The sequence below is a fragment of the Kogia breviceps genome, chromosome X (assembly GCF_026419965.1).
Source record: "Kogia breviceps isolate mKogBre1 chromosome X, mKogBre1 haplotype 1, whole genome shotgun sequence".
Taxonomy (NCBI): Eukaryota; Metazoa; Chordata; class Mammalia; order Artiodactyla; family Physeteridae; genus Kogia; species Kogia breviceps.
Genome location: NC_081330.1, coordinates 92,336,650 through 92,364,260, shown reverse-complemented (window position 1 = coordinate 92,364,260; position 27,611 = coordinate 92,336,650). Strand labels below are relative to the sequence as shown.

At 54.2% G+C, this 27,611-nt stretch overlaps 3 protein-coding genes across 3 annotated transcripts; 1 reads left to right on the top strand and 2 right to left on the bottom strand.

The window, feature by feature from the left end:
* The first annotated feature begins 585 nt into the window (after positions 1–585).
* PLP2 (proteolipid protein 2) lies at positions 586–3,573 on the top strand. Its single transcript, XM_059049964.2, has 5 exons — positions 586–886; positions 1,955–2,107; positions 2,212–2,307; positions 2,846–2,936; positions 3,137–3,573. Exons 1-5 carry the CDS (start codon positions 791–793, stop codon positions 3,157–3,159), a joined length of 459 nt encoding a protein of 152 aa, XP_058905947.1. The 5' UTR covers positions 586–790; the 3' UTR covers positions 3,160–3,573.
* PRICKLE3 (prickle planar cell polarity protein 3) lies at positions 3,561–12,210 on the bottom strand. The gene is made up of 9 exons (XM_059049958.2): positions 12,072–12,210; positions 10,767–10,852; positions 9,664–9,847; positions 7,628–7,741; positions 7,162–7,299; positions 6,359–6,562; positions 6,086–6,272; positions 5,020–5,319; positions 3,561–4,397 (listed from the first exon to the last, which is right to left on the bottom strand). Exons 1-9 carry the CDS (start codon positions 12,111–12,113, stop codon positions 3,820–3,822), a joined length of 1,833 nt encoding a protein of 610 aa, XP_058905941.1. The 5' UTR covers positions 12,114–12,210; the 3' UTR covers positions 3,561–3,819.
* Positions 12,211–13,683: 1,473 nt separating this feature from the next.
* On the bottom strand, positions 13,684–25,548 carry SYP (synaptophysin). Its single transcript, XM_059049963.2, has 7 exons — positions 25,447–25,548; positions 24,209–24,274; positions 22,877–23,001; positions 19,986–20,181; positions 19,085–19,276; positions 17,559–17,889; positions 13,684–15,304 (listed from the first exon to the last, which is right to left on the bottom strand). Exons 1-6 carry the CDS (start codon positions 25,480–25,482, stop codon positions 17,563–17,565), a joined length of 942 nt encoding a protein of 313 aa, XP_058905946.2. The 5' UTR covers positions 25,483–25,548; the 3' UTR covers positions 13,684–15,304; positions 17,559–17,562.
* Between the last annotated feature and the right edge of the window lie 2,063 nt (positions 25,549–27,611).

Genomic DNA, 27,611 nt, shown 5'->3' with positions numbered 1-27,611 from the left:
CATTCCATCACTGCTAAGAGGTTTATTCCACGGTCCACGATCTTTTATACACAATTCTGAACTCCAAAAAGCTTTGGAAACCAACAGTTTTCCCACAAGTTGGGCACCATTTGGTTACAAAACTTGACCTGACTTAACCAGGAAAAATTTTTGGTCCTGGCCTATCCCACTTACTGTGAATGTCCACACCATTCCTTGAGGAAATATTAACGTGTTTTTGTTTGTTTGTTTGGTTTTTTAACGGGGCAGTCTCAGACCCCGCTGAGTGTTAAATGATACACCTTATATGTATTGAGAAAACTTTCTAAAATCCAAAATATTCCGAATTCTGGAAACATACCTGAGTTTAACCCTGGCTTCGACCGTTTTTACACCTAAGGAAACTGAGGTATTCCCTTCCAAAGCCAAATCCCCATGGTTCTGAGTTGAGGCAGCCCTGGGCGCATTGGTATTCTAAAAGCGTGAAGGGTCTGTCCAGTGCAACACATGGATCGCAGAACTGCCAAGCCTCAGAGGCTGGCGCCCCCGTAGATGGGACGCCCTGGGGGCTGTGCGCCGGGCGGGGAGAATCCTTTGCGGGAGGGGCAAGGGGGCTTCCGGGGCGGCGGCCACCTGGCCCGGCCCGCTCCGGCCCCGCCCGCTTCTGCTCCGCGCGGTGAATCACTCCCTCCTTCGCCCCGGGGCCCCCTTCCCGGCCAGACGGCGGGCAAGACGGCTGGGTGTGCACCGTCCTCGAACCCACGAGCAAGCGAGCAGATCCTCCGCGCCTCTCGGGACTCCGGTCCACGCCATGGCGGATTCCGAGCGCCTCTCGGCCCCCGGCTGCTGGGCCGCCTGCACCAACTTCTCACGCACCCGAAAGGGAATTCTCCTGTTTGCTGAGATTGTGAGCGTCCCGGGACTGGCGGGTGGGCAAAGGCGGGGTGAGGTGGCTGGAATACGCGGAGCGGGGCAGCTCCGGGGGAGGCAGGCTCGTGGCCCGGGCCTCTTGGCAGTGGAGCGAGGGGTGCGTGGGCTGGTGGCGCAGGCCCGAAACCAGGGGCGCACGCAGGGCGAGTCAGTGAGGTTTGGAGAAGGTGGTCGGGAGCTTCTGGCCCACAGGGTCAGGCAAGAGGCACCTAGGGGCATATGGGGGGCCCCATAGAGAGAGACCCTGTAGACTTATCGGTGGACTCATCGAAGGGGTCCCCAGGGGCTGGGTGTTGGGGTGCATCCCGTGGCAGGGCGTGGCGCGGCCTGGGCACTGGCGGGAGGGTTGGCAGAGCGCCCAGGGGCGGGACCTGTTGGGGTGGGGCCCCCGCGCGCTAGTCCCATGGGGTAGGGTGACCAGCCCTCCCCCGGTTCTTCCTCGCCTCTCTGTGGTGGGGTGGGAGGTCCTCAGCTATTTGGAAGCCTCGGTTTCCCGTCCCTCTCAAAGTGGGCGCCTCCTTCGAGTCACTTGTAAAAGGGGTGCGGCGCCTTTAATGGAGCCCTGCCCCTCTGGTATCGCTCTCACCGTTTCCCAAAGAGGTTGCTGGGAGAACAGCACGTCCCGCCCCGTCAAAGCCCTGAAGCTGGCGCCGCGAGTGCTCACAAACAACACCTGGAGGCACCACTCCCGGCAGGCCATCCTAGAAGGGAAAACAGGGGAAACTGAGGCACCTAAATCTACTCCTTGCTAGCTGGGTGATCCTAGATAAGTCACTTCATGTCTCTGTGCCTCACTTTTCTCATCTATAAAATAAAGATACTGATAGTACCCGGCTCATTAGGTTGATGTGATGATTGAGTGAATTAATACTTGTACAGCTCTTAGAATAACACTTGCAACACAGTGTGCACACAATAAGTGTTTAGCTATTATTATTTGTCATTTTCCCATTCCTGGTATGCATCTGAGTTTGAGACCCCCAATTTAAACCAGTCCCCTCAGCCCTGGGAGTTGATCGAGGCCCCCTTTCACATATCCTTCTAGATATTGTGCCTGGTGATTCTGATCTGCTTCGGTGCCTCGACATCAGGATACTCCTTCTTGTCGGTCATAGAGATGATCTTTGCTGCTATCTTCTTTGTTGTCTACATGTGTGACCTGCACACCAAGATACAGATCATCAACTGGCCTTGGAGTGTGAGAAAGGGGCCACAATGGCAAGGCTAGGGAAGGGCTCGGGAAGTTGGGATTGTGGGGGGAATTCTGGACACTGACTTCCCTTTTCTCCCTACACCTCACAGGATTTCTTCCGAACCCTTGTAGCGGTCATCCTCTACCTGATCACCTCCATTGTTGTGCTTGTTGAGAGAGGAAACCACTCCAAAATCGTTGCAGGGGTAAAGGCTGTGGAGTCAGCTCCAAAGCACAGAGAGAGGGGTTTGAGGATCCTGGGGTCATTTCTGCCTCTGCTTCTGCCAGAAAGTGTGTGACCCACAGTAGGTCACACTCGTCCTCAGGGCCTGCAAGAAAGTCTGACCCAGACCCTGGTTTTCCTCCCCAAATCATTTGCTGTTAAGGGTCACCCCTTGTCCGACACAGGGACTTTTGTGGGAAGCACAGAGAAGTGGCCCCCTTGTCGATACACTAGACTATACCATCTGCTAGAGCTTTCTCTCAATGTACAGTATGAATGGCGTCCCCTATATGTGGGGCCACTGTGTGGCTGCACTGTGTTGAAAGGTACTAGGAAGAGGGAGGGTGGGGTAGAGTCCAGTCTCTGGCCTTTCCCTGGGGCTCTCTGGTTTGCCAACCTGGGGCTTTTGCTACCATCCCTGCATGGGGTAGTCACTGGAGGTGGTGGATACAAGGAAGTAGGAGGCTGAGTAGGCTGACCAGCCTAATCCACTCCCACCTCACTCCCATCCCCATCCGCAGGTGCTGGGCCTAATCGCTGCATGCCTCTTTGGCTATGATGCCTACATTACCTTCCCCTTGCGGCAGCAAAGACATACAGCAGCCCCTACTGGTAAGTGTGTGGGTGTGTTGGGGGGGGGTGTTGCTAAGGGGGTGAAAAGAAAATGGGTCTCCCAAGGGGCATGAATGCCAACTCTGTCTCTTACTGATACTTAAGGCTTTAGTGCCAATAAGTACCATAAGCTTCGGTATTCTTATCTGCAAAATGGACATATGGATCCAGCCAATGCATTCTCTCTTTTCCTCTTGCAGACCCTGCAGATGGCCCGGTGTAGGTGAACTCCCTTCATTTCTCTCAGCAACCTGCAAATAACACCTCCATCGAAATAACTCCTCCCCGCCCCTACTACAACACTCCCAGTCAACTCCCAGCCCCCTACTGAGGTAAAAGTGCCTTTATCGAGAGAATTTGTCTTCCAGGCTGCCAATCAACTCCTCTGGGTATGGCCACCTTTATGGGTGTGCCTAGGTTCCCCTTCCTTCTGCAGTATCCAAACGGAGACACCAGTTCTGCCTGGACAGTGCCCCCACCTAAGCCACAAAATGACGGAAGAGGGTGCCTCAGATTTCAGACTCCAGGCCCCAGGTTGTAACCCTCTCCTAATAACCTTCTCAGTGTGCATGTATGTGTGGGAGGAGAGGGGTTCTGTGGAGGGATAAATAAATAATAAGCAGATTATTAGAACATATGATAGTGAATAAATTAATCCTTTGATCAAATGTAGATACATCTCAAGCATCAGGAGGGGGAAAACTGGGGGGAGCTGGAGCAGCTGGAGCAAGGAGGTAAAGAAGCCATGCCTGTTTTCAAACAAATATTAAATTACTTCAGTAATACAAACAGAGGAAGGAGGGAGGAAGGCAGGGGATTTATGACTTAAGTCGGGGGGGGGGGGGCCGTGGTCATCATGCAGCCCTCCAGAACTGTCACTCCTTCAAGCCACGACGCAGCTCTTGTCTCTTGCCCGGCGAGGCATCCCTGGGCGAGAGTTCCCGGGGAGCTGTGGAGATGGGGAATTGGCGGTCTCAGCTGCAGTGTCCTGAGCAGGCACTGGCCTGCACAGGTGCGGGGGAAGTGGGATGCGTTCCCCTAGAAAGAAGCCGTCGTCCTCTGAGGATTCGGAACTGGGACTGGAGGGCGAGCTGGAGCAAGATCCTGAGTCCGACGCTGATCCCAAGTCACACTGATGGTGGTGACGTCTGCTAGAGTGGCGGCGGTGATGGTGGCGGTGGCGGCGATGTGTGGGGCCCCTGGGCGGGGGGCTGCGTGGCCTGCGGCGCTGGGCCGGGGGCACACTGAGGGACCGCCGCGGGCCTCCCTCAGACACCAAAGGGTCGCGGAAGCTGACGCGTGCGGTGCTCTGGCTACCAAAGGCACCATCTTCTGGGCACGGGTCCGGCTGGCTGGGAGGCCCTGAGGGTGGTTCAGGGACATTGCGGAGGCCCAGCTCGGGCATGGAGTGGCGGTGAGGGGCCCCTCTCAGAAAGCGGGCAGGCTCCTCGGGGCCTGCAGCTGGAAAGAGAGAGATGGAGCGACTCCCTGTATCTCTCGCCCCACCCCTACCCCAGCTCAGGGGAGGCCTTTGGAAAGGGCCTTCTCTCTCCCCCATCAGGACTGGGAAAGTGGACGCAGGCATGGGGGGGCAGCGAGGTGGGGAGTCAGGGAAATGTGAGGCCTGGGGCAGGTTCTGGGTGGAGGGAAGGAGATTGGAAGCAGGAGGAACAGGATCAGATGGATTGGTGTATGGGGTGTGGTCAGGTGGGGGCGTGGCTTCTGGTGAAAGGGGAGTGGCATAGGCTGGAGCAGACAGGGTCTGGGATAGAATGGGGGCAGGGCCTGGGGGGCGGAGGGTGAGGGGTAGAGGATTTGGAGGAAAGGAGGAACTTGGGCTCAAGCTGGGACAAGTTGAGGTAGGGGAAGGGCCCTGTACAGAAGTGGAGTGGAACCAGGGTTCACGCTGGGGTGTAGTTGGGGATGGAGACTAGGCCTGGAATGGTTTGGGGACGGAGCCAGGGCTGTGATGGGGGCGGGGCCAGGGATGACATAGGTGAAGGGCCTGGGCGAATCAAGGGGCGGGGACAGGGTTGAGGCGGGGGCACCGGAGTGGCTGGCCTTGGCTGGAAGGTTGGCTCACCAGGCGCTGGCTCGGTGCTGGTGCCTTTGGTGGAGGTCTCAGACGCCCCCTCCACAACAGAGAAAGAGGCTGTAGAGGCTGTGAGAGGTGTGGAGACCGTGCCTGCACTCCAGCTGCGGCGGCCGGGCCCTGGAGCCGTGGGCTTGGACCCCAGGCTGCAGGCTCGGGAGCAGAAGATTAGGCCACGGCGTGGCAGGAAGGGGCGGCCCAGGAGGGCTCGCCCACAGCGACTACAGCAGAAGCAGCGGTCTGAGGCGTGCCAGTGCTGGCCCTCATAAGCCATCTGGCCCTGGTCCAGGCCTGCGGGGATGGACACGAGGGGGGAAACTGAGGCAGAGCCCACAGGCATATTCCCAACCCTCCTGAATAGGGGCCCTTCTTGGGAAGAGGCAGGGAATCTGAGGCAGGGTACCTGGAGATGCCCTCTCCCCCAGCATCTCCAGATTGGGGCCCTTCCTCATCCTTCTCTCCTGGAAACTGGCTGATAAATGTCTCCTCTGCCTCCCTTTCTTTCCCAGGGTAGAGGTAGACATTGGACTCCAAGATGTGGGTCAGGCTTAGACATTAAAAGGTGGCTTCAGGTGGAAGGAGAGTGAAGGTGGACCTGAAGAAGAGGCCTGGGTGGTGGCGGCAGGACATAGAAGGTAGGGCATGGCCTTGGTGGCAAAGGAGTGGGTCTTAGAGAGTAGGGTCTGGCTTAGAAGGTAGGGTTTACCTAGGCTGATGGAGGAGAGTCTTAGAGAATAGGGCATAGCTTGGAGTAGGGGCCAGGCTGAGAGGGTAGGAGGGTAGCTCTGGTGGGGGGCAGGGCTAGGAATTAGAGGGCACTCTGGAGGTGGACCTAGATGTGTAGTGGTACCTAGTGTAGGTGGGGTTTAGAAAGTCTGGCATGATGGGGGACATTGGTAATGGAATTGCAGGGAAGGGTATAGAGCTACAGTGCTGGAGCTAAAGTATGGGGTATAACGGGAGATGGGGCCTGGAAGATGCCCCCAGGAAGAATCCTGGGGGTGGGGCTGTAACCCAGCTGTCCATCCATCCCCCATCCAGTCCCATGTTCACCCACCAATGTGCTCCCCACAGCCATCACAATACTCCGCGTGGCGAGCCTCGTAGCAGGCGCAGCAGTGGGGGCGGCTCTGACGCATGACATAGCGCTGCCCTCCCAGTGATGCTTCACACTCAAAGCAGCAGAAGTGACCCATGTGCCAGTGCCGGCCCTCGGCCTCTGTGCACTCAGGGGAGAAGATGATCTGGGGGGCAAAGGCCATCCATGGCCATCAGAAGGGCCTGCCCCTGCCCACCCTCCGTTCACACCCCTGGGCAGAGAGACACGAACCTCGTCACAGGCTTGGCAGCGCGGGCGCAGGCATTCAGCATGGTGGCGACCACAGTAGACCTTGCCAGCATGGTAGAAGTAGATGAGGTCCACCAGCAGCTCCCGGCACGTGGAGCACACAAAGCACTGTGGGTGCCAGCAGGCACCCAGGCCTGCACGGCTGGCAAACACGGCAATGTCCCCACCTCCAATCTGCTTCCCGCACTGCCAAATGACAGGTGGACGCTGTCACCATCACCAAGATGGTAGGATGCATGGGGGTCAGCCAAGGTATGTCACACATGGGCCTTCCCCGTGGCCTTTGTCACCGGCCCCATCCAGGGGGTAACTTTGAGATAGGCCCTGGCTACATGGCCAGGGGTAGAGGTGGGAGCAGGAGCCTTAGAAAAGGATGCTGCTCTGGGGGGAAACCCCAGAGACAGGCCCTATTTCTCGTGGCTGGCCTTAAAGGCAAGTCTCCCCTTTAGTGGGTTGGGGAAACCATAGAGACAGGCCAGGCCCAGTTGGGGGATCTTAGCAACAGATCTCACCTAACAGTAAGATCTAAGGTTAGGCTCCACCCACCAGGGGGGCCTTAGAGACAAATCCCACCCATCACCCAGCTCTAGAGACAGGCATTGCCACTGTGGGTTGGTTCTTAAAGACAAGTCTCAATCAATCATAAGAGGACCAAAGAGATAGCCCACGCCCCATGTACACTGCATGGAGGGGAGAAAACTCTTTCCAGGGCCTGGCAGATGGGCCCTGTACCCCAGGGCTTGGAGCAAAGGCACCATTACTCACTGAGGTCCTCCATGGCTCACCTCCTCACAGATGGCCCCAGTGATGGTCACGGGGAAGATGCGCACGGTGCCACGCCCCAGATTCTCCCGCTTCCGCTGCTGGCTGAAGGCTCTGAGCTCTCTCTTCTCTTCCTCTTCCAGTGCTGTGCAGTACTGTTCCTGGAGTAGTGGGGATCTTCCAGGCTCCTCCCCTGATGCCTGCCCCCAGCCTTCTTCCAAATTTCATCCATGCTCAAAAAATTTACTTCTAGGCCTTTATATAGATGGTGCTTCCTGCCTGAAATACCCACCCCTTACCTCTTCTCCCAAGGCACAGCTGTGGTTTTGCCAAGGAATGTCCCCTGATTGCCCCTGCCTGTCCAGACCTGTCACCTCAGATTAGCTCACCTTTCCTCCTCTGACCCTGCCCACTTCTTTCCAGTTGCCCAGCATTTGTCCAGCCTGTGTCCCCTACCTGGCATGCCCTTCCTGTCTTCTGTCTCCTCACCTCACTGTCATGTGGGGGCAGCTGGTGCAGCAGCTGCTTGATCCTGTATTTCTCCCCAGGACTGTTGACATAGGGGACCTTGTCCTCTGGAAGGCAGCTGAAAAATTGGTATACCTGGGAGGACATGGGGGATGGGAGAAAACAATTGAGACTAGGGGTGATGCAGTGGGATGGTGGGTCCCTACTTTTCTGAGAAAATTAAAGTCATCGTGAGGGAACTTCTATTGACCCCCTCCTCCCTACAGGCCAGATCATTTCTGCCACTTCCTAAGCATACTGAGAGTTCCCTCATATTGTGACCCCACTTTCCCCTCCATTTGCTGTTCCACTTTTCTTTCCCCTTTATAGCAAAATTCCTTGAAGGAGTTGTGTGCATTTGCTGTCTCCACTTCCTCTCCTCCCATTCTCTCTAGACCCCACTCCAGTCAGGCTTCCCCGCCCCCTCTGTCCCTGCCTCTCCTCCAAAGCTATTCCTGTCATAGTCATTGATGATATCCACATCGCTGAACTCATTGTTCAGGTCTCAGTCTTCATCCAACTTGACCCATCAGTAGCCCTGGACACAGGTGATCACTCCCTCTTCCTGGAAACACTCTGTTCCCTTAGCTTCCAGAACACCACACAGCCCTGGGTTTGTTTCCTCCTACCTTATTGGCTGCTCCTTCTCTGTCCCTGTTTTGGTTCCTCCTCAACTGGCCAACCCCTACATGTGGGAGGGTCCTCAGGCTCAGTCCTTGGTCCTCTTGCCTCTGTCTACCTTCAGTCCCTTGGGAATTGAATCCACCCTCATGGCTATAAATACCATCTCATGGCTAATGCCTCACAAATGCATACCTCCAGCCCTGTGACCTCTCACTTGAGTTCCAGACAACGTGACCACTCAAATGTCCAACAGGCATCTCAAACTCCAGATAGCCAAAACCAAACTTATGCTCTTAGCCCTCAAACTTGCTCCTGCCTTGGCCTGCCCCATATCAGTCAATCCATCCATCCTTGGGGTCATCTTTGATTCCTCTGTCATACCCACAAGCAAATCCTCTCAGCTCTACTTTCAAAATATAACTAGAATCTGAGCACCACTCACTACTTCCACTGCCAGTGCCATCATCAGTCACTTGGACCATTGCAGTAGCCTCCCCTTCACTGATCCCCTGCTTCCACCCTTACTCTTACAGTCCATTCTACACTCAGCAGCCAGAGGGATTTTGTTAAATCCTAAGACAAATCACATCCCTTCTCTGCTCACAAGCCTCTTGTGTCCTCTCCCTCATTCAGAGTGGAAGTCAAAGTTCTGTCCGTGGCCTCCACCATCTCTGACCTCACCTCCAACCACTCGCCCCATTGCTCACTGTGCTCCAGATACACTGGTCTCGCTTTCCTCTCATACATGCCAAGCACACTCCTGCCTCAAGGCCTTTGCATTAGCTGTTTCCCTTGCCTGGATCGCTCTAACCTCAGATATCTGCACGGCTCGTATCCTCACCTCCTTCAAGAAGCTCAAACATCATACTCTCACAGAAGTTGACCTGGGCACCCTATTTACAATTCTAACATCTCTCTCTCCCCCTCCCTGTCTTCCACTTCCCTGCTCTACTTGTTCCATAGCCCTTACACCATCTGACATATATTTACAGGTTTGCTTATTGGCTCTTGCTCCCTTTGGGAATACAACCTCCATGTGGGCAGATGTATTTTTTGTGTGTTTTATTCATTGCTGTGTTCTCAGTGCCTAGAACATTGTCTGACATGCAGTAAGTGCTCAGTGACTGTTTGTTGAATGAATCAATCAATGGAAATGTAGTGAATGAAGTGCTGGGATAAGACCTCAGGTAGGGGGAGGACAGGAGAGGGGTGAACAGGTCCTGAGGAACTGGCCCAGCGATCAATCAGGGTTCCCTGCTAGGCCACAGAGGGGTCAGAAGGACATGCACAGTCTGACCACGCACCCTAGAGTTTCCCTGGAAATAGGTTCCCACTTGAGTGTGCATGTGTGTGTGCCCATTGGTGAGCAAGAGTGGGTGGTGGCGTTTGGTCACCTGCTCGGGCTTGAGACCAGGGGGCACCCAGGCATACTCCTCTGAGGCACAGCCAGAGTCGTCGTCAGAGATGGAGTGGCGCTGGAAGTCTGAGATTAGCCGACACATGATGCGTTCCAGGTCCACAGGCACTGTGTGCACGGCGTGCTCCTCCCGTGGGCATTTGCAGTGTTGGCAGATCTTTCTGAGGGGACAAGGATGGGGGGTCAGTTCCTAAGGGATGGCCCACTTGACCCCTTGGCAGCCCAAGGAAGTCCAACTGAGGGCCAGAAACATTCAGATTATCACCAGCAAAAGACTCCGAGCCAGACAGGGGCCTGGGGGCGGTGCTGAGCAGAGGTGGGGCTGTGAGCCAGACTACTGTGGGGAGTTGGGGGGGGCGGGGGGGGGCTGTGAGGGGCAGAGCGGCCAGCTGGGGGCAGGGCTGTGAGCTGGGAGTGGGGCTGCGGGGCCTGGGCCGAGGATGTGAAGGGGTGGTGGGGCTGTGGGAGGTCTCAAGGCCACCCTCTGACTTTCAGCACTCGGACTTGGGTCACACTCTCGCGGCAATGGGCCTGAGTAGGGGTGGGGCTCTGAGTCTGAGATTGGAGTTATAAATCTAGGGGTTTCCCCTCATGACTTTGGACGTGGTGGGGGAACTTTCCCTAGGGGCGGGCTCTAGCTTGTGCTGAGGCTCTGAACTTGTGAGTGGGTCGGGCTCTGAGCCTGAGTGAGTAGGGCTCTGTCTGTTGTATTTTATGGGACGTTTTGGGTACAGGGCTCCACTAGGAGGATAGGACCTGGGTCTGGGAGAGGAGTTTTGAGCCCCAGAAGGGGGCTGGAGGTCAGTGGGCGGTGCTTAGAGCCCGGGACGGAGGATCTCCCTAGAGATGGGACTCAGAAACTTGGAGGACACTTCTGGGGGCGGGGCTGTGTAGTAGGCGGAGCTCTCCTGGGAACTGGACAATTGAGAATGAGTCAGGGGAGGGGCTCTGGACCTGAGCTTTCTCTAAGACCTGGCTCAAGCCTAGGGGCGTGGCCTAAGTCGGGGGGGGTTCCCCTAAGGGCAGGTTCCCATAAGGGCAGAACCCTGACGAAGACAAGGTTCTGGGATGGTCACCTACCTCCAGCCATGCAGCAGGAAGCCGGGGCACTGCTCCCTGCAGGAGTTGCAGGGCTGGCCGCGGTCTGGGTCCTCTGCCTCTTGAGGCTGTAGTGGGCGGGGGCAGACGCGGGACCCGGCGAGGTGCGCGTGGGCGGGGAGGGAAAGAGAAGTCAACGCCCGCCTCTCCACTCCGAGACCGGCAAACACACGCTGGGGCCTGTCCCACCAGGGCAACGCCGGGCAGGCTGCGGCAGAGCCCAGAGTGCGGGGGAGGGGGACACAACCGAGGTAGAGGCTGGGGAGCTGAGGCCACCTCCCTATATGCCGCCCCTTTCAGGGAATTCCCCTCCCCGGGCCAGCATCGTACTCCCCTAACCCAACCTCGACACTTCCCACCAGCCTCTGACTCCTCCAGGCCTCAAAACACCTCCCCCTGAACTCAGAGTACTCTCCTCACCAGAGCAGAGCCCCTAATCTGGGTGTCTCCTCTCAGGCCTCATCTCGGCCCCTTCTCCACTCAGGAAGCCAGCAGCACTCCAGTTCCACAGGGTAGGAATCTGAGACCCCATCCTTACTTGGGATCCCCACGTGAGCCCTGCTCCTCTTCAGAAGCTCAAGAGCCCATCCCCCAAACCCGCGCTTCACCTTTTCATACCAAAGGAACTGAGACCCTCCTCCAGGATCTCAGGAGGCCCTTGAGCCATTCAGAAACCCACGTCCCAAGAAGCCTTGGCCCTTACCCCTCATATCCTAGGGCTATTCACTCTTCTGGACCACCAAACGCAGACCCCACCCAGACAGCCCCTCCAAAGGAAGAGAGAGACCCTCCCATCTAGGAAGTCAAAAGCTTCCTGGCTCAAGTGGAAGCCTGGAAGCCCTCTCCTCACAAATCCCAACCACTCGACTCTCAGTATTAGGGCACCCCAGGAGTGTAGGCCCTCACTCCTCAGTTCACCTTCCGCCAAGGTACAGGGGGAGGTCCCTTTTCTCATAAGCTCAGGAGGCCCCTGCTCAATCTAGGACTCCAGGACCCAATCTTTTGGCCCTCAGAATCCCCTCCCATAATTCACCCGAGAGGGGAGTGCACCAGGTCCCCGGGGTGCTGATAAAAGGTGTGCGGAAAGGTGATTAGGGAGCAAGGGCCACCAGATCTCCAAGTTCCTTCATCCACATGCTTCCAGCAGCCCCAGGCCCTACGGTTTGGGAACGCTGAGGATGGGGATTCCCAGATCCTCTGGGAGCGCCTCCTCGCTATCCCTATCCCCTGCTCCCTCTCGGGCCTCAGTTTACCCCGACCCCCACCGCTGCCCTGAGTCTCGCTCACCGCGCGCCCGGAGCGGCGCCTCCGGGACCCACGCGCGAACATGGCGCGCCCGGGCAGGGTCAAGCCGGGCCGGGTCAGGCGAATGGAATCCTTGTGGCCGTCTGGCCACCGCGCGTCCGGCAGGGGAGCTCTCGGTTCCGTAAACCTGACACTGGCGTAGGAGGAGCGCGCCCAGCGGGGTCCGCCCCTGGGCCTGTTGTTTCTCCTGGACCAAGGCGCCCCCTGCCTAGAGGTGAGGGGCGCGCAGCCCAGGAACGCCGTGCGCGAAAGCTTCCTTGCACTCCTGCCTGGGCGGGAGCTGGGCCTCAGAAAAGACGGCCCCCAGAGCCCCCAGGGTTCCACATGGTCTCTCACAGGATATTCTAGGGCTTGAGGGCTCTGTAGTGGAGGAGCGGGAACTTGGAAGTGGCGACCTGACTGCAAGGAGTGTGCGCTACAGTACTTGTATTGACACTTCGTGTGATTTATCTTGGATGTTTATTTGGGGGATGGGTTAAAGCCACCTCTTGGCCCCCTCCCCACTGGTGATGTTCTGAGGGTCTCTTTCCCCCGGATGAATGCTGCAAGAACGGTCCCCAACCCCATCGCAGCCCCAGCTGGCTCTCCCTCACCCCATCAGAGAGCTCGATCTTATGCCCCCGCCCCACGTCCCCGCTCTCATCCGTTTTCAGAGCCAGGGTTATCTGAGATTTATGGGGAGGGGGTTAAAGTTACCGGCCAGGTTCCGAGGCCCTCTTCCCTGTTCGCTCCCCATCCTTACAGGCCCAGCTGCGATGCCCCCTAAGTCCCGAGAAATAGATTTTCAAGCCTTCCCTCCCTTGCTCCCACTTTTCTCTCTCCAGTGATTCTTTCCCTGAGCTCATTCCTTGAGCTAGGAGTCTCTCCGCGCCCTCAAGCTTCACTATGCCTCGGGGCTGGGAGGAGGGGGTCCCCGGCACACAGCCAGAACTCCGGTGCCCGGCCAGGGTCTCTAATTAGGCACCGCGGTGGCGTCGGTCAGCCGGGCCCTTCATCGTGGGCGCCGGGGACCTCACCCCCCACCGCGCCCCATTACGCACATCCTGGTCACTTCCTGCCCCTCCCTGCCCCAGGGAGGAGCCTGAGACAGGTTATTGGGAGTGAATGAAAGAACTAATGAGTCACCTTGGCGCCCCGCCTCCCGGCCTTGCAGCCTAGTGGGTCTCCCGGTTCTCCAGCTGGAGCAGACACAAGGAAATAGAGAGACATCAGGGTCTGAAGAATGTGAGGCAGGTGGCTAGAGGGAAGTCTCCCTTTGAACCGTTTGGGGATTCAAGGACAGGGCTCCACAGGGGCTGGGAAGGGGCATGGCTAAGGGACCAGAATTAGAAACGAACCCTAGAAAGACTGGGCATTTGGTGGCCAGTAGTGGGGCAGTCAGCAGGGCTACTCAGAGAGTGACTTAGAATGATCGGCAGGCGAGGCTTCACAGAGGACAGGGCTCGGCAAAACACTGTTGGAGGGGCCGAAAATGGTGGGGTGACTCAAACCGTGTCCAGCAGGTCAGAGGCGGAGCTTCCTCTCGCCTCCTCTTCCCCATCTTTCTCTCCCCCCCCCAAAAAAAGACACACTGAGAAGTAAGAGCCGTGTGGACTAGGTGGTTGAGGAGTTTATTTAGGGGAGAAGAATTAATCATATTTGTTCTTGGGGGATGGAGTCTTCAAACGATACCGAAGGGCATGGGAAAGGGTGGCGGTCTGGAGGGGAGGGGGAGGGGCCACAGCCAGACAAAATGGCAACACACAAGCACAGGCACTACCGACGTCACAGACACAGCAGAGGGTGCAGGATAGGGGCTCCAGACCGGGCCTCCAACCACTCCGGGACGGATGGGGGTGTGGAGGGAGGGAGGAGACCGGGGTGGGGCGGGGAGAAGGGTAGGTCGGCCCCACAGACCCTTTGGCTCTGTCCTCTGTCCTCTGCCTAGCTGTCCCATCTCAGGGTAGGCAAGGGTGTGGGGGATGCCTCTCTCTGGATCCCACCCCTTACCCTCCAAGTCTCATCTCTCAGCTCTTCCCAGGCCACCTCAGTCTCCAGCCTTGGCCAAGGATATTCCCCCCTACCCCTAACGAAATCCATCCCTCAGCTCCTAACCAAGCCTCTCACCTCGCCCTCCCCACTGCCAAACCCACCCACTTTAAAACATATTTTCTTCACTGCTCCTTTGCGGGGGCGGGGCTGCTCCTTCAGAAACCACCATGCACGCCCCACTCTAAGCCCTGAACTGTCTAGAACCCAGACCACCACTTCACTCCAAGTTTGGCCCATTCCTGAACTCCACTTCTTGCCTTGCCCAAGGTCGGCCCCCTTTAGAATCAAACTCAGTCTCTCGAGTGTTCAAAGCCACACCCCTTCAATAGATTCTGGTCCCAATCCAAGGCCTGCCCACTCTGGGGCCTCACCCACTGCCTGCTTCAAGCCCCACCCCTTCTAGAAACACGCCCTTAGCGTTTTTCCAAGCCCAGTGTCCAGGTCCCAAGTCACATTCCTTCCGTAGAACCCTGTCCTATTCCAACCCCTGCCCACTGTGGGCCCACCCACTGCCTCACTCAAAGCTCCACCCCCTCTAGGACCACACCCTCAGCCTCCTTCTAAGCCCCATTCTAGAATGCTGTAGGGAACCCTTCTTCATACTCCAGATCCAGTATGTCTGGAACCCAACCCCTCTGCTTACGAGCCCCGCCCACTCCAGAGGTCCTCTCCAAGACCACCTTGGGTCCCAAGCTCCCCCAGTCTCTGCCTTTCTCCTCTCTTCAGAGTTGAATTTTCCCTAATGGCCCCTGTTCAGGCATTGCTGGAGGAATCAAGGCCCGAGTTGGGAGGAGGGGAGGGAGAGAGGGGAGAGTCTGAACTCACATCCACCCTCCCCACACAGCCTTCTGTCTCCTCCCTGTCCCCCTTACAGAGCCCCCCAACCTCAGGGCACAGGGCCAGGGAACAGAGAGAGGCCAAAGGATGAAGGGGAAGGGGTAGGGATAAGAGAGGGGCCCATGCAAGATTGGGTCCCTAATGCATAAGGGGAGTGGAGTGGGGGCAGGGCTCAGACAGATAAATAGATATTTATATAATATATATATATATATATATAAACAGCAAAGACAGTTAAGGGTCTCCTGGTTTGAGGAGTGGAGACCTGGGGTGTAGGGATGGGAATGGGGGGCAGTCCTTCTCCTGAGCTCTTGCCTACCAACGGGGTCCTCCCGGGCTGCACTGACCTGTGGAGACAAAAGATACAAAAGGAGAGGGGGTCCAGACACAGGTGGTGCCTTTAGGGAAGGGCTGGGCTGCTATGCCTCTGCCCTGGCTTCACCCTCTATCTGCCAGGATCTTTCTTCCTTCTTCCTTCACTTATAGTCTTGGGGTCAGCTTCATCCCAGCTGCTCCTGCTGGGAAGATATACCTTGCCTTCACTAGATTAGGTACCAAAGAAATTATGGTTTCCCCTTCCCCCAACCTAAAAAAGTCTGTTAACAGGTACTGTTCTCCTCATTGGTGGTAAATTATATTGAGCAGAGCAAAGATCCTCATCTTTGTGGAGCTTACATTGTAGCAGGGGAGAAATCAGGGGAGAAAGACTTAAACAACTACCATGATGTATAAATAAGTTATCTAGTATGACATAAGGTGATAATAAGTGAAATGGAAAAACAAAAAGTAGACTGGGGCGAGGGGGATTAGGAGTGACAGCAGGGGAAGAAAGGTTGCTGTAGTAAGTAGGTAGTCAGAGAAGACCTCATTGAAGAAGTGACATTGGAATAAAGACTTAAGGAGGTGAAGGAATGAGCCATGCAGATAACTGGAGAGAAGAGCATTCCGGGTAGGGAGCACAGCCATTGCAAAGGCCCTGGGGTGGGACCACATCTAGTGTGTTTGAGGAACAGCAAGGAGATCAGTGGGGCTTCAGGGGAGTGAGCAAGTGAGAGTGGTAGGAGGTGATGTCCGAGAGGTAGGCAATGGGGTCACATAGGAGCTTGTAGACAAGGTTGTGAGGACTTCAGCTTTGACTCTGGATAAGGTATAAATCAAGTGGAGATTTTAAGCAGAGAAGAAGAGTAAAATGATAGTAAAATGTCTCATGCTATGTTGTTTCTTTTATTTCCTCAATAAATGTTTCTTACCATTAGTAGTGCTCTAGGTGATGTGTCTATAGCATGAATTAGTCATGGTCATATCCCCTAGTCTAGTAGAAGAGACAGTCAATAAACATAAACTAATAATTACAGACTGTGATAAAGAAAAGCACAGGGAGAGGTAAGAAAAGGGCCTTTAAGGAGTTGGCCAGGTAAGGTTATCAGTGTGTGTGGGTGTGTAACTCCAGGGGGAAAGCAAGTACCAAGACTGTGAAGTTGGACTGTGTCTGGTACATCGAGGTGGCCAGTGTGGCTGGAACAGAGTGCGGGGGAGTGGTTGGGGGTGAGAGGTTAGAGAAGTGAGGGGTGGGGCTAGATTGTGTAGGGCCTTGTGGGCCATAGCTTTGGCTTTGGCTTTTAATCTGAGTGAGATGGGAGCCTTGGTAGAGCTCTGAGCTCTGAGCACAGGAGGGTCGTGGTGTGGTTTAGGGTTTAACAGGATCGTACCCCACGCCATAAGCAGAATATAATGGGAATGGGAGTGGAAACCAGTGAAGAGGTCCAGGGGGACAGTGGGAAGATTATGGATGTATTTTGAAGGTAGAGTCAACAAGAATTTTTAATGAATTAGATATGGGATGCCTGATAAACTCCTCCCTGCCCTTTCCATCCTGGCCAAGTGTCAGAAGCTACCTCCACCCATGTGTTGCCACCTCCTTGCCTTTCCCCTCTAACGCTATCAGCCTGACTCTACTCCCCATCTCCCCCCCTCACATTTGAGGGAAATCTCGCTTCTCTTTTGAGTCCCAACTAGAAGGCCGGCAAGACTTTCCAATGCGCCCCACCCCGCCCCGCCCCGCTCCGCTCCGCCCCGGGCCTTTCCTTCTTTGAAATTCCACACCACCTCCGTCGCCTCCAGGGTTGCGGAGAGGTGGCGCATCTGTCACCTCCTTTGGATTGGTGATCTTGTCTGACCTTCATGATCCAAGCCCGTTTACCCTCATCATCTATTGGCCTGATCATAACGTATTGGCTAAGACCCACCTCTTCTTCCCTCCGTGGCTCCTGCGCCTGGCGGATTTCCCACTACGCAAGTCCTCCTGTTACTCCCTCCTTTCATTGGTTGCTCGGCCCACTTCTCTCTCCCCTCCCTTCCCTCAGAACAGCACTTCTACCTCTCTCCCATTGGCTCTTCATTCTGCCCATTTTCAAACAGCACTCTTCTGCTCTCCACCATTGGCTAATTTTTCGCCCCTAGCACGTAGCTCCGCCTCTCTATTGGCTCCTTCAAATTCCCATCCTTACCTGTCCGGCCAGTATCCTACTCCTATTGGTTCACTAACCCGCCCATGAAAGGATCATGAACCCTCCTTGGCCGCCCCGCCTGTCTGTCACTCACCAGACTACATCTGATTGGAGAAGGAGGTGGGTGCACCCTGAGGGCCATAGCCTTGCTGCCCGTAGTCGCCCTGAGGCCCGTAGCCACCGCCACCGCCACCGGCGGGCTGCCCGTAGTCAGGCTGATAGCCGCCCTGGGGCCCGTAGGAGTCCTGGGGCCCGTACCCGCCGGGGCCCTGCCCGTAGCCTGCCTCGCCGTAGGCATCCCCGGGCGCCGGTTGCTTCTCGGGGGCGCCGGGAGGAGCGCGCAGGAATGGGGCGGCCCAGCCTGTCTCCTTGAATACGAACCACAGGTTGCCGACCCAGAGCACCAGGTTCAGGAAGCCAAACACCTGTGGGGAGACAAAGCTCGGCTGTTGTCCTGCGCCCATTGCACTGGCGGCCCCGGGGAACATCGAGGCCGCTTGCGTTGGGCTTGGATTCGCGGGTGCCCGGAGGGTGGTGGTTTCTGAGACCCCGACCCTCCGAGTCCCAGCGCATAAATGTCAATGTGCACAAAAATCACCTTGGTGGGGAGGGGGGCATGGGGCGTGTTAGAATTCAGATTCCCAGGGATGTTGAGATATATCAGTATTACATATGTGTTTATGTATTTGCATATATACACGTTTATACATGTACAAAATATAGTAAACCTAATTTTGTAATATATAGTAAAATGTTAAGCATAAATTTTTATTAAATATGTAGATATACCACTAATGGATGCATATATACATATATATGTATATACAAATATATGTATAAATACCCATGTATAAAGTATATAAATATATGCTTTTATATTAAAACAAATATATAGATTTGTATAAATATATACAATGTAATTCAATTTGGGGACAGGAAGTAATATTTCCACTTTACAGCTGAGGAAACTGAGGTGCAGAGAGGCTAAGTGGCTTAGGTCTGGTAGCCAGCAATTGACAAAAAAAGAGTTGGAATCTGAGGATCTGTAACACTTGTATACGACTTACCATGTGCCAGGCCCTTTTCTAAGCACTTTGTATGTTATTAGTTCCCTACTTAACTTTGTAGCAGGACCTCTTATTTTCAATTTATATGCTCAAACTGAGGCCTGAGAGGCTGAGGTAACTAGTTTCAGGTTGTAGAGCTTGCAAATGGCAGAGCTCGGATTTGAGCTCAGTCTGACTCTGGCCAGTAGGAGGTGTCCATACGGGAAACATTTCAAGTTATTCCTTCATTTTGCGTATAAGGAAACAGGTCCCAAGAGGGTACTTACTGAGTTGCCAGAGATTCTATATGACTAGGCTGAGCCTGTGATCCAGGTCTCCCAAACCTAACTGGACAGAATATCTCACGTTCCCGTTTTGGGGACAGTCTGTGGTGCCACCGTGGTTACAATTGCTATCTCATCCTACAAGGCTCTGTTGTTGGCATGCCTCCTCCAGGGAGCCCTCTTGGATTTCCTCTGAATTATCCTCTCATTCTCTCTCCACCACTCCCCATGCCAGACTAAGTTTCCCAGCCACCCTCCCCAGCTGGCCCAGTCAGCTTCCCAGGGCTTACCACCGAGGTGTTGAGGCCAGAGGTCACAGGGTCCCTCAGCTCCTTGCATGTATTCCCCGTCTGGTGGCAGACAGGCATCCCCTTGATAATGTTCTCTGGGTCCGTGGCCATCTTCACATCTGACAGCCCCTTGGCCCAGGCTGACGAGCTAACCAGCCACATGAAGGCGAACACTGCCGTGGCCAGAAAGTCCTAGGCCGGGCAGGGGAGAGGGAGATGGCACCGTGAGTGGGCTGCTTCATGCTGGGCTGTGGGGCCTCTTCAGATCACAGGCTTCCTTGGGAGGGGGGTCTCCCAGAAGAGGCTTGTCTCTCCCCTGCCTTTCCAGCTCTTGAAATCCCCAACACTCACTTGAAGGTGGCCCTCCTAGCTTGGGCTTGTCTGTGCATGTGTGTGTATGTGACAGAGGGTGTGGGAGTGTGATCGTGGTATGTGGTGTGTGTGTGGGGGGGTTCTGTGAGATGGTTGCCAAATCTGTGGAAAGTAGTGTGTCTTTCCACTTTTATCTGAATGTGGGAATTTGTGTCATTTTGTGTCTGGGATGAGGGTGTATGAGTACACCTGTGTAGGAATCAGTGTGTCTGTGTGGTGTGATGACAAGCATGACTGTCACAATGAACCTCTGTGTGCTTCTTTCTTTCATCTAGACTGTAGGGTTTTGTGAGAGGTGGCAGGTTTCCAGGTGCCTGGGATTCTTTGTGGGCTGTGGGTGTGTCCCCGTCACTCTGATTCGCTGTCTCTGATGCTCATAGCAGCAGCAGCAGTAATGTGTGTGGCTGTTATCAGGGCCGCTTGCATGTGGGCCTGTCTGGGATTTGACGTGGCCTCTGAACATGGCTGTGTCCCCAAGGTTCCATGTCCCCTGGCCCCTGTATGCATACAAATGCCTGTGGGAGCTCACCAGCATGGGCCCTTTGTTGTTCTCTCGGTACTTGTTCTGCAGGAAGATGTAGGTAGCCAGAGCCCCCATGGAGTAGAGGAAGGCAAATACGGCCACGGTGACAAAGAATTCAGCCGATGAGGAGTAGTCCCCCACGAGGAAGATATTTTTAGGGTCCCCTTGGCAGGTGGGTGCCTCAAAGTACACTTGGTACAGCCTGTGGAGAGAGGTGGGCAGGTGTGGCCCAGGCCCTAAGAACTCCCTCCCCTCCCCCCTGCCCAGATTCTGACAAGGTCCCAGGAAGAGGAGGAAATAACCATTCACGAGCACCTACTGTGTACCAGTCACATTTCATTGATTGCTGAGAGCATGCCGGTGAAATAGGTATCACTCAGCTCTCACTCCAACCTAGGTACTTTGGCCCCTTGGTTATGCATAGAACATACCAGGCACCCTCCCACCCTAGGATTTTTGCCCTGGAATGCTCTTCTCATTCAAGCTTTGCTCCACTGGTCACCTTCTCAGTGAGGTCTTCCCTGATCTATTTAATTAAATCTAACCATTCCCTCCCAGCACTCCTTAGCCCCCTTCTTTGCTCCATTTTCTCTGTAGCTGTGATACCCCATCTGACATACCATGTATTTTACTTTTTTCCTTGATTTTTGTTGTAACTACAAGAGGGCAGGGCTTTTTCCTTTGTTTTGTTCAGTGTTGTACCCTTAAGGCCTGGAACAGTGCTGCCACATAGTAGGCGCTCAATAAGTGTTTATTAAATGAAGTATATGGAGGCAGAAACAGAGGCTCTGAGAAACGCATTAACTTGCCTCAAGTCACACAGCTGGTATAGGAATGACAGAGTTGGAATCTGAACCCTGTGTTTTTCCCCCTACGTCATGTTGACTCTTCTTTCCACCTCACTTCAGGTCCCCAAGAGAAAAACAAATGTGTACACAGCAGAGGAGAGCCCAGGGACTACAAAATAGGAGGAGACAGACAGAAAGACAGGAGGGTAGAAGGGATGCTGGAACAGGATTCATGTATGTGAGGTGTGGGCGGCGGGGGGGAGCTGTAGACTGGGAAGGCATGTGAGGCTAAGGCCTTTCCTATGGTGTGATGGAAGAGGGGTCATAAGGAGAAATGTGTGTGGAGAGAAAGAGCAGGGTGCAGTCCCAGAGCTCTGGCCTCAGGTTGGGGGGCAGGATCCAAATGGTGCCAGTGCCCTTGTATAGCAAAGGCCCTAAGGGAAGGGCTTACACTTATTGATCACCTCTAAGCATTTTACATAATTGCTTCACTTAATGACCCTCCCCCACAATTCTCTAAAGCAGGCATTATTATACATGTTTTACAGATGAACAAACCGAAGCTCTGCACGGCTAAGTTACTTGCACAGGGCTGCATGGCTGCTAAATGATGGAGCTAGGAGTTGGATCTGGGTTTAAGTTTCTGGGTTTCTAGGGGGAATGAGGGGTCCTTGGGGGTGATTATTGGGGCAGTGGCAGGGTTGGTCAGGGGGACACAGGGCAAAGATTTTTTCCCCTGGAAGGCTTGGGGGTGAAGGGCAGATCCTCAGGACCCGAGGTCCTAGACATGGGAGGAGTTGGGGGGTCCACAGATTTTTCTGGTCTTCTAGATCCCCAAAGGGCCTGCTCTCAGCAGTATCCCATGCTGCAACTCCCACTCCTTCCCCAAACTCTCTTGGCTTCTGTGAACTGATGGATCCCTGGTTGTCATTCCCCCCTTCCCCAGACTCTCAGACCACGCCTCCCTGGTGCCCCCTTTTCTTTTGATTATTGCTGAGGCCCTGCACTGGGCTATCTTCTCTTCAGTCTTGCCTCTCACCCTGGGTGATCCCCTGAGCCTACATTTACCCTTAGTGCTCAAAAATCCCTAATTTCCAACTCAATCCCTGATCTCTTTCCTGAGTCCTTTAAACTTATTTATTTTTCTTATTTTAACAAACACTTATGGAGCGCTTATTGTGTGCCTGGCACTGTGCTAAGCATTTTACAAGTATTAATTCATTTAATATTTATCATAACCCTGTAAGCTGGGTATTATTATCCCCTTTTACAGATGAAGAAATGGAGACCCAGAGCAGTTATGTGATTTGTCCTGGTAGTGGAGAAGCCTCAGGAGCCTCTATTGAAATTGTGTCTGTGGGTCTCTGTCTTCCCATTCCTAGGAGGTAAGCCTCCCCATGAGGGCAGCAACCTTGCCTGCTTGTGTTCACTCTTGTGCACCTAGCACCTGGCACAAGGTATGAGCTCAATAGCGCTCAGAACTGTTTAATTGGGCTTAATCCTTCCCCATGGCTAAGCAGCACCCCCTGATTATTCTCTATCATAAAACCCTGCATGAAGATGCCCTCCTTGGATTTCTCCCAATCTGCAATCATCCTCTTTATTCATTTGTTTATTTGTTACAATGTTGGCTCCATGAGGGTAGATAGCTTGGTCTGTTTTGTTCACTGTTATATCCCCAGCACTTTCAGCAGTACCTGACATACAATCGGTTCTCAAAACATGTGTATGGGATGAACGAATGGGAATTAAATAATGATATTGGCTCACATTAATTGAGCACCTACTGCCTTAAGGATATATATATATATATATATATATATAATTTTGAATCTTGTTTATTGCCAATCTCCTGCCCCTCCTCTTCACTAGAACACAGCCAGAGGGCAACAGCCTATGCCTGTCTTGGTCACCACGTGTCCTAGATGTCCAGAGGAGTGCCAGGCACAAGGTAGGTGCTCAGTGCATGCGCAGTGACCTGAGTGGGTGTGGTCTCCCGAGGTGGGGGCTGGGCAGGAGCCGCTGGGGAGAAGGTGTTGGCCGGTCCCACCCCCCACCCCCATCCCAGGTCTGTCAGGATCCCAGGGGTGGGCTAGTGTGGGGGCACACCTGAAGGGGTACTCGAATTCGACCTCGATGTTGAGGTCACTCTTGGTCTTGTTGGCACAGTCCACACTCAGCTGGAGCTCCCCACTGTAACTGCCGCATGTGGCAAAGGCGAAGATGGCAAAGACCTTGGGCAGCAGGGATGGGGATGGCCACGGTGAGCCTGTGTGCACGTGGGATGGGGCTGCCCTCCTCTGGACAGATGGGGCCCAGCATTGGCAGCAGCAGATGGACTGGTCCCCACCCCCACCCCCTAATCAGGGCTCAGCGAGGCCCAAGGACAAGCTGATTAGAGGGGTGTGGCTATCTCTTCCAGTCTTTCTCCCAGTGTCTCTCTTGGTTTCTACCTCTCAATAATGCTCTGATTCCCCTTATTCTGTCTCAGTCTATTTCTCTGTCTCTGTCTTTGTCTCTCTCTGTATTCTGCCTGTCTCGGTTGTTCTCTGTGTCTCTATTTCCCTCGGTATCTCTCTGTCTCTGTTTCTCAATGTGTCTTTGTCTTTCTCAGATGTCTCTGTCTCTGTTTCTCTCTCTGCCTCTCTAGTATCTATGTGTGTCTCTTTCTGCCTCTTCCCTCTCTCTCTCTCTCTCTCTCTCTCTCTCTCTCTCTCTCTCTCTCTCTCAGAATGTTTGTGTGTGTGTGTGTCTTTCTGTTTCTTGGTCTGTCTGTCTCTATCTCCCTGCTCTGTCTCTGTCTCTGACATTATCTCTACGGTGCTCTCTCTGTCTCCCTCCTGCCTCTTTCTGTTTATCGGTTTCTCCTTTTCTCTTTTCCTGGAGGGTGTCTTCTTCTCCCTCTGTCTCTTTCTCCCCCCCCCACATTTCTCTTCCTCTCTTACTGTGTCTGTTTCTCTTTGCATCTCTTGTTCTCTGTGCATCTTTCTCTGTCTCCCTTTTCTTTGTCTCTTTCTGTTTGTTTCTCTCCCATCTCCATATCACGTTTTTCCTGGTATTTCCATTTCTTTCTCCATCATTCCCGATCACCCATTCTCTCTGTCTCCTTCACTGTCTCTGGGTTTCTCTGGCTTTTCGTCTCTCCCTGCAGCAACCAGCTTCAGTCTCCACCTCCCCTGCCCCTCTCTCACCTCAGGAGAGGAAGTAGGACGTTGCAATCTTCCACTTCAGAATAGGGGTACCCTTGGCCTTAAGTGGCGTCACATCACAGCCCATCTGTTCTCTGGCCCCAACCCCATGGGACTTCACCCAGGAGCCCAATTCCCCCACCCCCTTCTGCCCCACCACCCATCCATCCCTCCCTCCTTATCCCTACTCCATCCCTGCTCTTCCAGACCCCACTACCTCCCTCTTTCTCCCCACAGCCCAGACCACACTCACCCATTGCAGCACCTTCACAAAGCCGAGGGGCTCCTTGACCACCCGGAACTGACCCCCGGCCACCAACTGAGGAGAGAAACGGTGGGGAGGGGTGGGGTTGTTGGGGATGGAGAGGGAGGTGGGGGACAAGGCCACCAGGCAATGACCCCTGGGGATAAGGCATGTGATCTCCAGGAGGGAGTGACGTTTGGAGAGGCAGTGAAAAGGAGAAAGTGACACTTTGGGGAAGGTGTGAGCTCAGGGTCTCTGAGAGAAGGTCCCCAGGGTTCAGGGCTGGTGGGGACGTCTGGGGAGATGGTGAGATAGATGGCAGAGGGGGTGAGGGGTGAGCAAGATGGGGATGGAGTCAGGACTAGTTAGGGAAGGCGAGAAGCTCTGCAACGGTAAAGGTGAGTCAGATGGTGAAGGGGATTGGGTGGAGAGAGTGAGGAAGGAGTTGGGGTTCATTAGGGTGGGGGAAGGGGTCTTGGATGGTGAAGGTGAATCCTAACAGGGAGGGAGTCAGATTTGCTAGGGTGGGGGAGGGGTCTGCAGCGGTAAAGGTGAGTCAGATGACGGTGGTGGGGTGTCTGAGGTGATGAGGATGGGGAGGGGTTAGTCCTGGTTAGAGATGGGCGAGGTTCTGAGGTGGTGAAGAAGAGTTCGATGGCAGAGAGGGTCTGGACTGATTTGATCAAGGTGGAAGAGGGCTAGGACATGGCTTCACTGCATATGTGTGGGGGGAAGGGGGACTAGGGGTTTGGGAGAAGCGAAACTGATCGTCCACCTTGGTCTGCTCTGGGGGAAGAGGTGGTCGTCTACCAGGGTACCATCTCTATTTGGAAGGGGCAGGTGTCAGCCCTCCCCTTCACCCCCCGCCCCCACGCCTTCTGTCGCTCTATTTCCTAGCTCATCTGCAGCACCCCCCATCTTCCTTCCACTCTCCCCTACCCTCCCTCCTTGCCTATACCCTGGCTCCAAGACCCCTCTTCCTCCCCGGTCGCCCGTAAGGAACTGGCTTCTGGCGGCCCCCGCTGCGGCAGTGAGGACGGCCCTCGCTGCGGCAAAGGGCGCACTCCTTCTTTTCTCCACCTCCCCTTTCCTCCCCTTGCCTGCCGCAGACCCCAGCCCCAGCTCCGGGGACCGGGTGTCCGCTGCTAGGATTCTGGCCACCACCTCTTAGAGTCGGCGGATTCGCTGCGACCCCGGCGAGGAGGCCGGCCAGCGGCGGGCTCTGTCCGCGGTGCTGGAACGCATACCTGATTCACCACGTCCATGTCGGCCAGCAGCAGCATCAGCAATGCGGGGGGCGGGAGGCGCCTGCTAGCAAGGGCGGGCGCGGGGCGCGGCGGGGGCGGTGCGCGATCGTCGGAACAGCCCAGGGGGCCGCAGCTCCGCCCCTCGCGCCCTCGCCTCGCTCGCCGCGCGCGCTTGCGCAGAGCGGCCGTGTCTAAACCTCGCAGGCAGCCATTCCAGTCCGGAGGCTGGAACCGAGAAAATGCTCTCAGAAGTTCGTTATCTCTGAAAACACAGCTAGAGATCTGGGGAGGTAGGCCGTTGGGTCCTACAGTAGGACAGTTTGCCAGGCTGTTTGCTGAACTGTTGAATGTGTTCACTTATTTAAGCCTTAGAACATCCCTACGTGGTAGGGACTATTGGCCCCATTTTTACCGGTGAGGAAAATTAGTACCCAGAGAGGTTAAGCGACTTATACAAGGTCGCCCAGCTAGTTATTGGCAGTGCCCAAAGTCCCTGCAATTTAAACATGGTTCAGGGTCTTGAGGGTTTCTTCTCATCTGCATTTTAAGCACTTAAAACAAAACAAAACAAAAGCCTCCCCCTCCAACCATTTCCCCTATTTCGCTCTTCCTTAGTCAAAGTGTTGCCTACTCCAACTCTCAACTTTTTACATCCTGTTTATTCCTCAGTCCTCTCTTAATTGGACTACGCCTCCTTCATGCTACTAAAACTAGGCCCACCAAGGTCAATGGCAATTGCCATGTTGCAAAATCCAATGGATAAATACAGCTGGAATTTAAGATGCTCAACCTCACTCATACTAAAGGAAATGCCTATAAAAGCTACTAAGACACTGTTTTTCATCTTTGAGGGTGGTGAATATTAAAAAGTTTGATAATGCTCAGTATTAGCAGTTGGCCAGAAACAGGCATTCTCATAAATTGTCAGTGGAAGTTAAATTGGTATAACTTCTGTAGAGGGTAATTTGGCAAAATGTAGCAAACTAATAAGTCCATATATGTGGCTCAGCATTTACACTTCTAGGAATTTGTCTTACAGAGAGATTCAAACATGTGCTAAAAGAGGTATGTATAAGATAATACACTGCAGCACTGTTTATAAAGTGTGGACACTCCCCAAAAGCTCATTACTGGTGGCCTGTTTAAAAAAACTCAGGTAGAACCGCAAAATGGAGTACCATGTAGCTGTCATTACTAATAATATGGAGCTGTGTAATGATAGCCAAGATACTTAATTAAGTAAGAACTGCAAGATGTCAAATTATGTGGGAATTGTGTACAAAGAGAAGGGAAGCATTATATCAATTATAGAGAGAATAGCTAACATTTTAAATTGTGGCTGTTCTGTGAGCTTCCCATATATCACTCATTTAAATCCTCACAACAGGGACTTCCCTGATGGTAGAGTGGTTAAGAATCTACCTGCTGGGGCTTCCCTGGTGGCGCAGTGGTTGAGACTCTGCCCGCCAATGCAGGGGACACGGGTTCAAGCCCTGGTCCGGGAAGATCCCACATGCTGCGGAGCAGCTGGGTCCGTGAGCCACAACTGCTGAGCCTGCGTGTCTGGAGCTTGTGCTCCGCAACAAGAGAGGCTGTGACAGTGAGAGGCCCGTGTACCGCGATGAAGAGTGGCCCCCACTCACCGCAACTAGACAAAGCCCTTGCACAGAAACGAAGACCCAACACAGCCAAAAATAAAATAAATATTTAAAAAAAAAAAAAAAGAATCTACCTGCCAAAGCAGGAGACACGGGTTCGATCCCTGGTCCGGGAAGATCCCACATGCCACAGAGCAAGTAAGCCCATGTGCCACAACTGCTGAGCCTGCTCTCTAGAGCCCATGAGCCACAACTACTGAGCCCATGTGCCACAACTACTGAAGCCCGTGCGCTTAGAGCCTGTGCTCCTCAACAAGAGAAGCCACCACAATGAAAAGCCTGTGCACTGCAATGAAGAGTAGCCTCCGCTCTCCGCAACTAGAGAAAGCCTGCGTGCAGCAACGGAGACCCAATGCAGCCATCACTCGCTCAATCAATCAATCCTCACAACAGCCCTATGAGTCAGGTACTACTACTATCCTCATTTTATAGCTGACTAAACTAAGGTGCAGAAAGCTGAAGGAATTTTCCTAAGGTCACACAGTTGGTAGGTGGTAGAAATAAGAT

Coding starts and splice junctions, on each gene's coding strand:
- SYP (XM_059049963.2), bottom strand. CDS start 25,482: ATGCTGCTGCTGGCCGACATGGACGTGGTGAATCAG. Junction 24,275..25,446: donor ACATGGACGTGGTGAATCAG/GTATGCGTTCCA, acceptor TTCTCTCCTCAG/TTGGTGGCCGGGGGTCAGTT. Junction 20,182..22,876: donor GAATTCGAGTACCCCTTCAG/GTGTGCCCCCAC, acceptor CTCTCTCCACAG/GCTGTACCAAGTGTACTTTG.
- PRICKLE3 (XM_059049958.2), bottom strand. CDS start 12,113: ATGTTCGCGCGTGGGTCCCGGAGGCGCCGCTCCGGGCGCGCG. Junction 9,848..10,766: donor TTCCTGCTGCATGGCTGGAG/GTAGGTGACCAT, acceptor TTGTCCCCTCAG/AAAGATCTGCCAACACTGCA. Junction 7,742..9,663: donor CTGGTCTCAAGCCCGAGCAG/GTGACCAAACGC, acceptor ATGTCCTCCCAG/GTATACCAATTTTTCAGCTG.
- PLP2 (XM_059049964.2), top strand. CDS start 791: ATGGCGGATTCCGAGCGCCTCTCGGCCCCCGGCTGCTGGGCCGCCTGC. Junction 887..1,954: donor TTCTCCTGTTTGCTGAGATT/GTGAGCGTCCCG, acceptor ATATCCTTCTAG/ATATTGTGCCTGGTGATTCT. Junction 2,308..2,845: donor ACTCCAAAATCGTTGCAGGG/GTAAAGGCTGTG, acceptor CCCCATCCGCAG/GTGCTGGGCCTAATCGCTGC.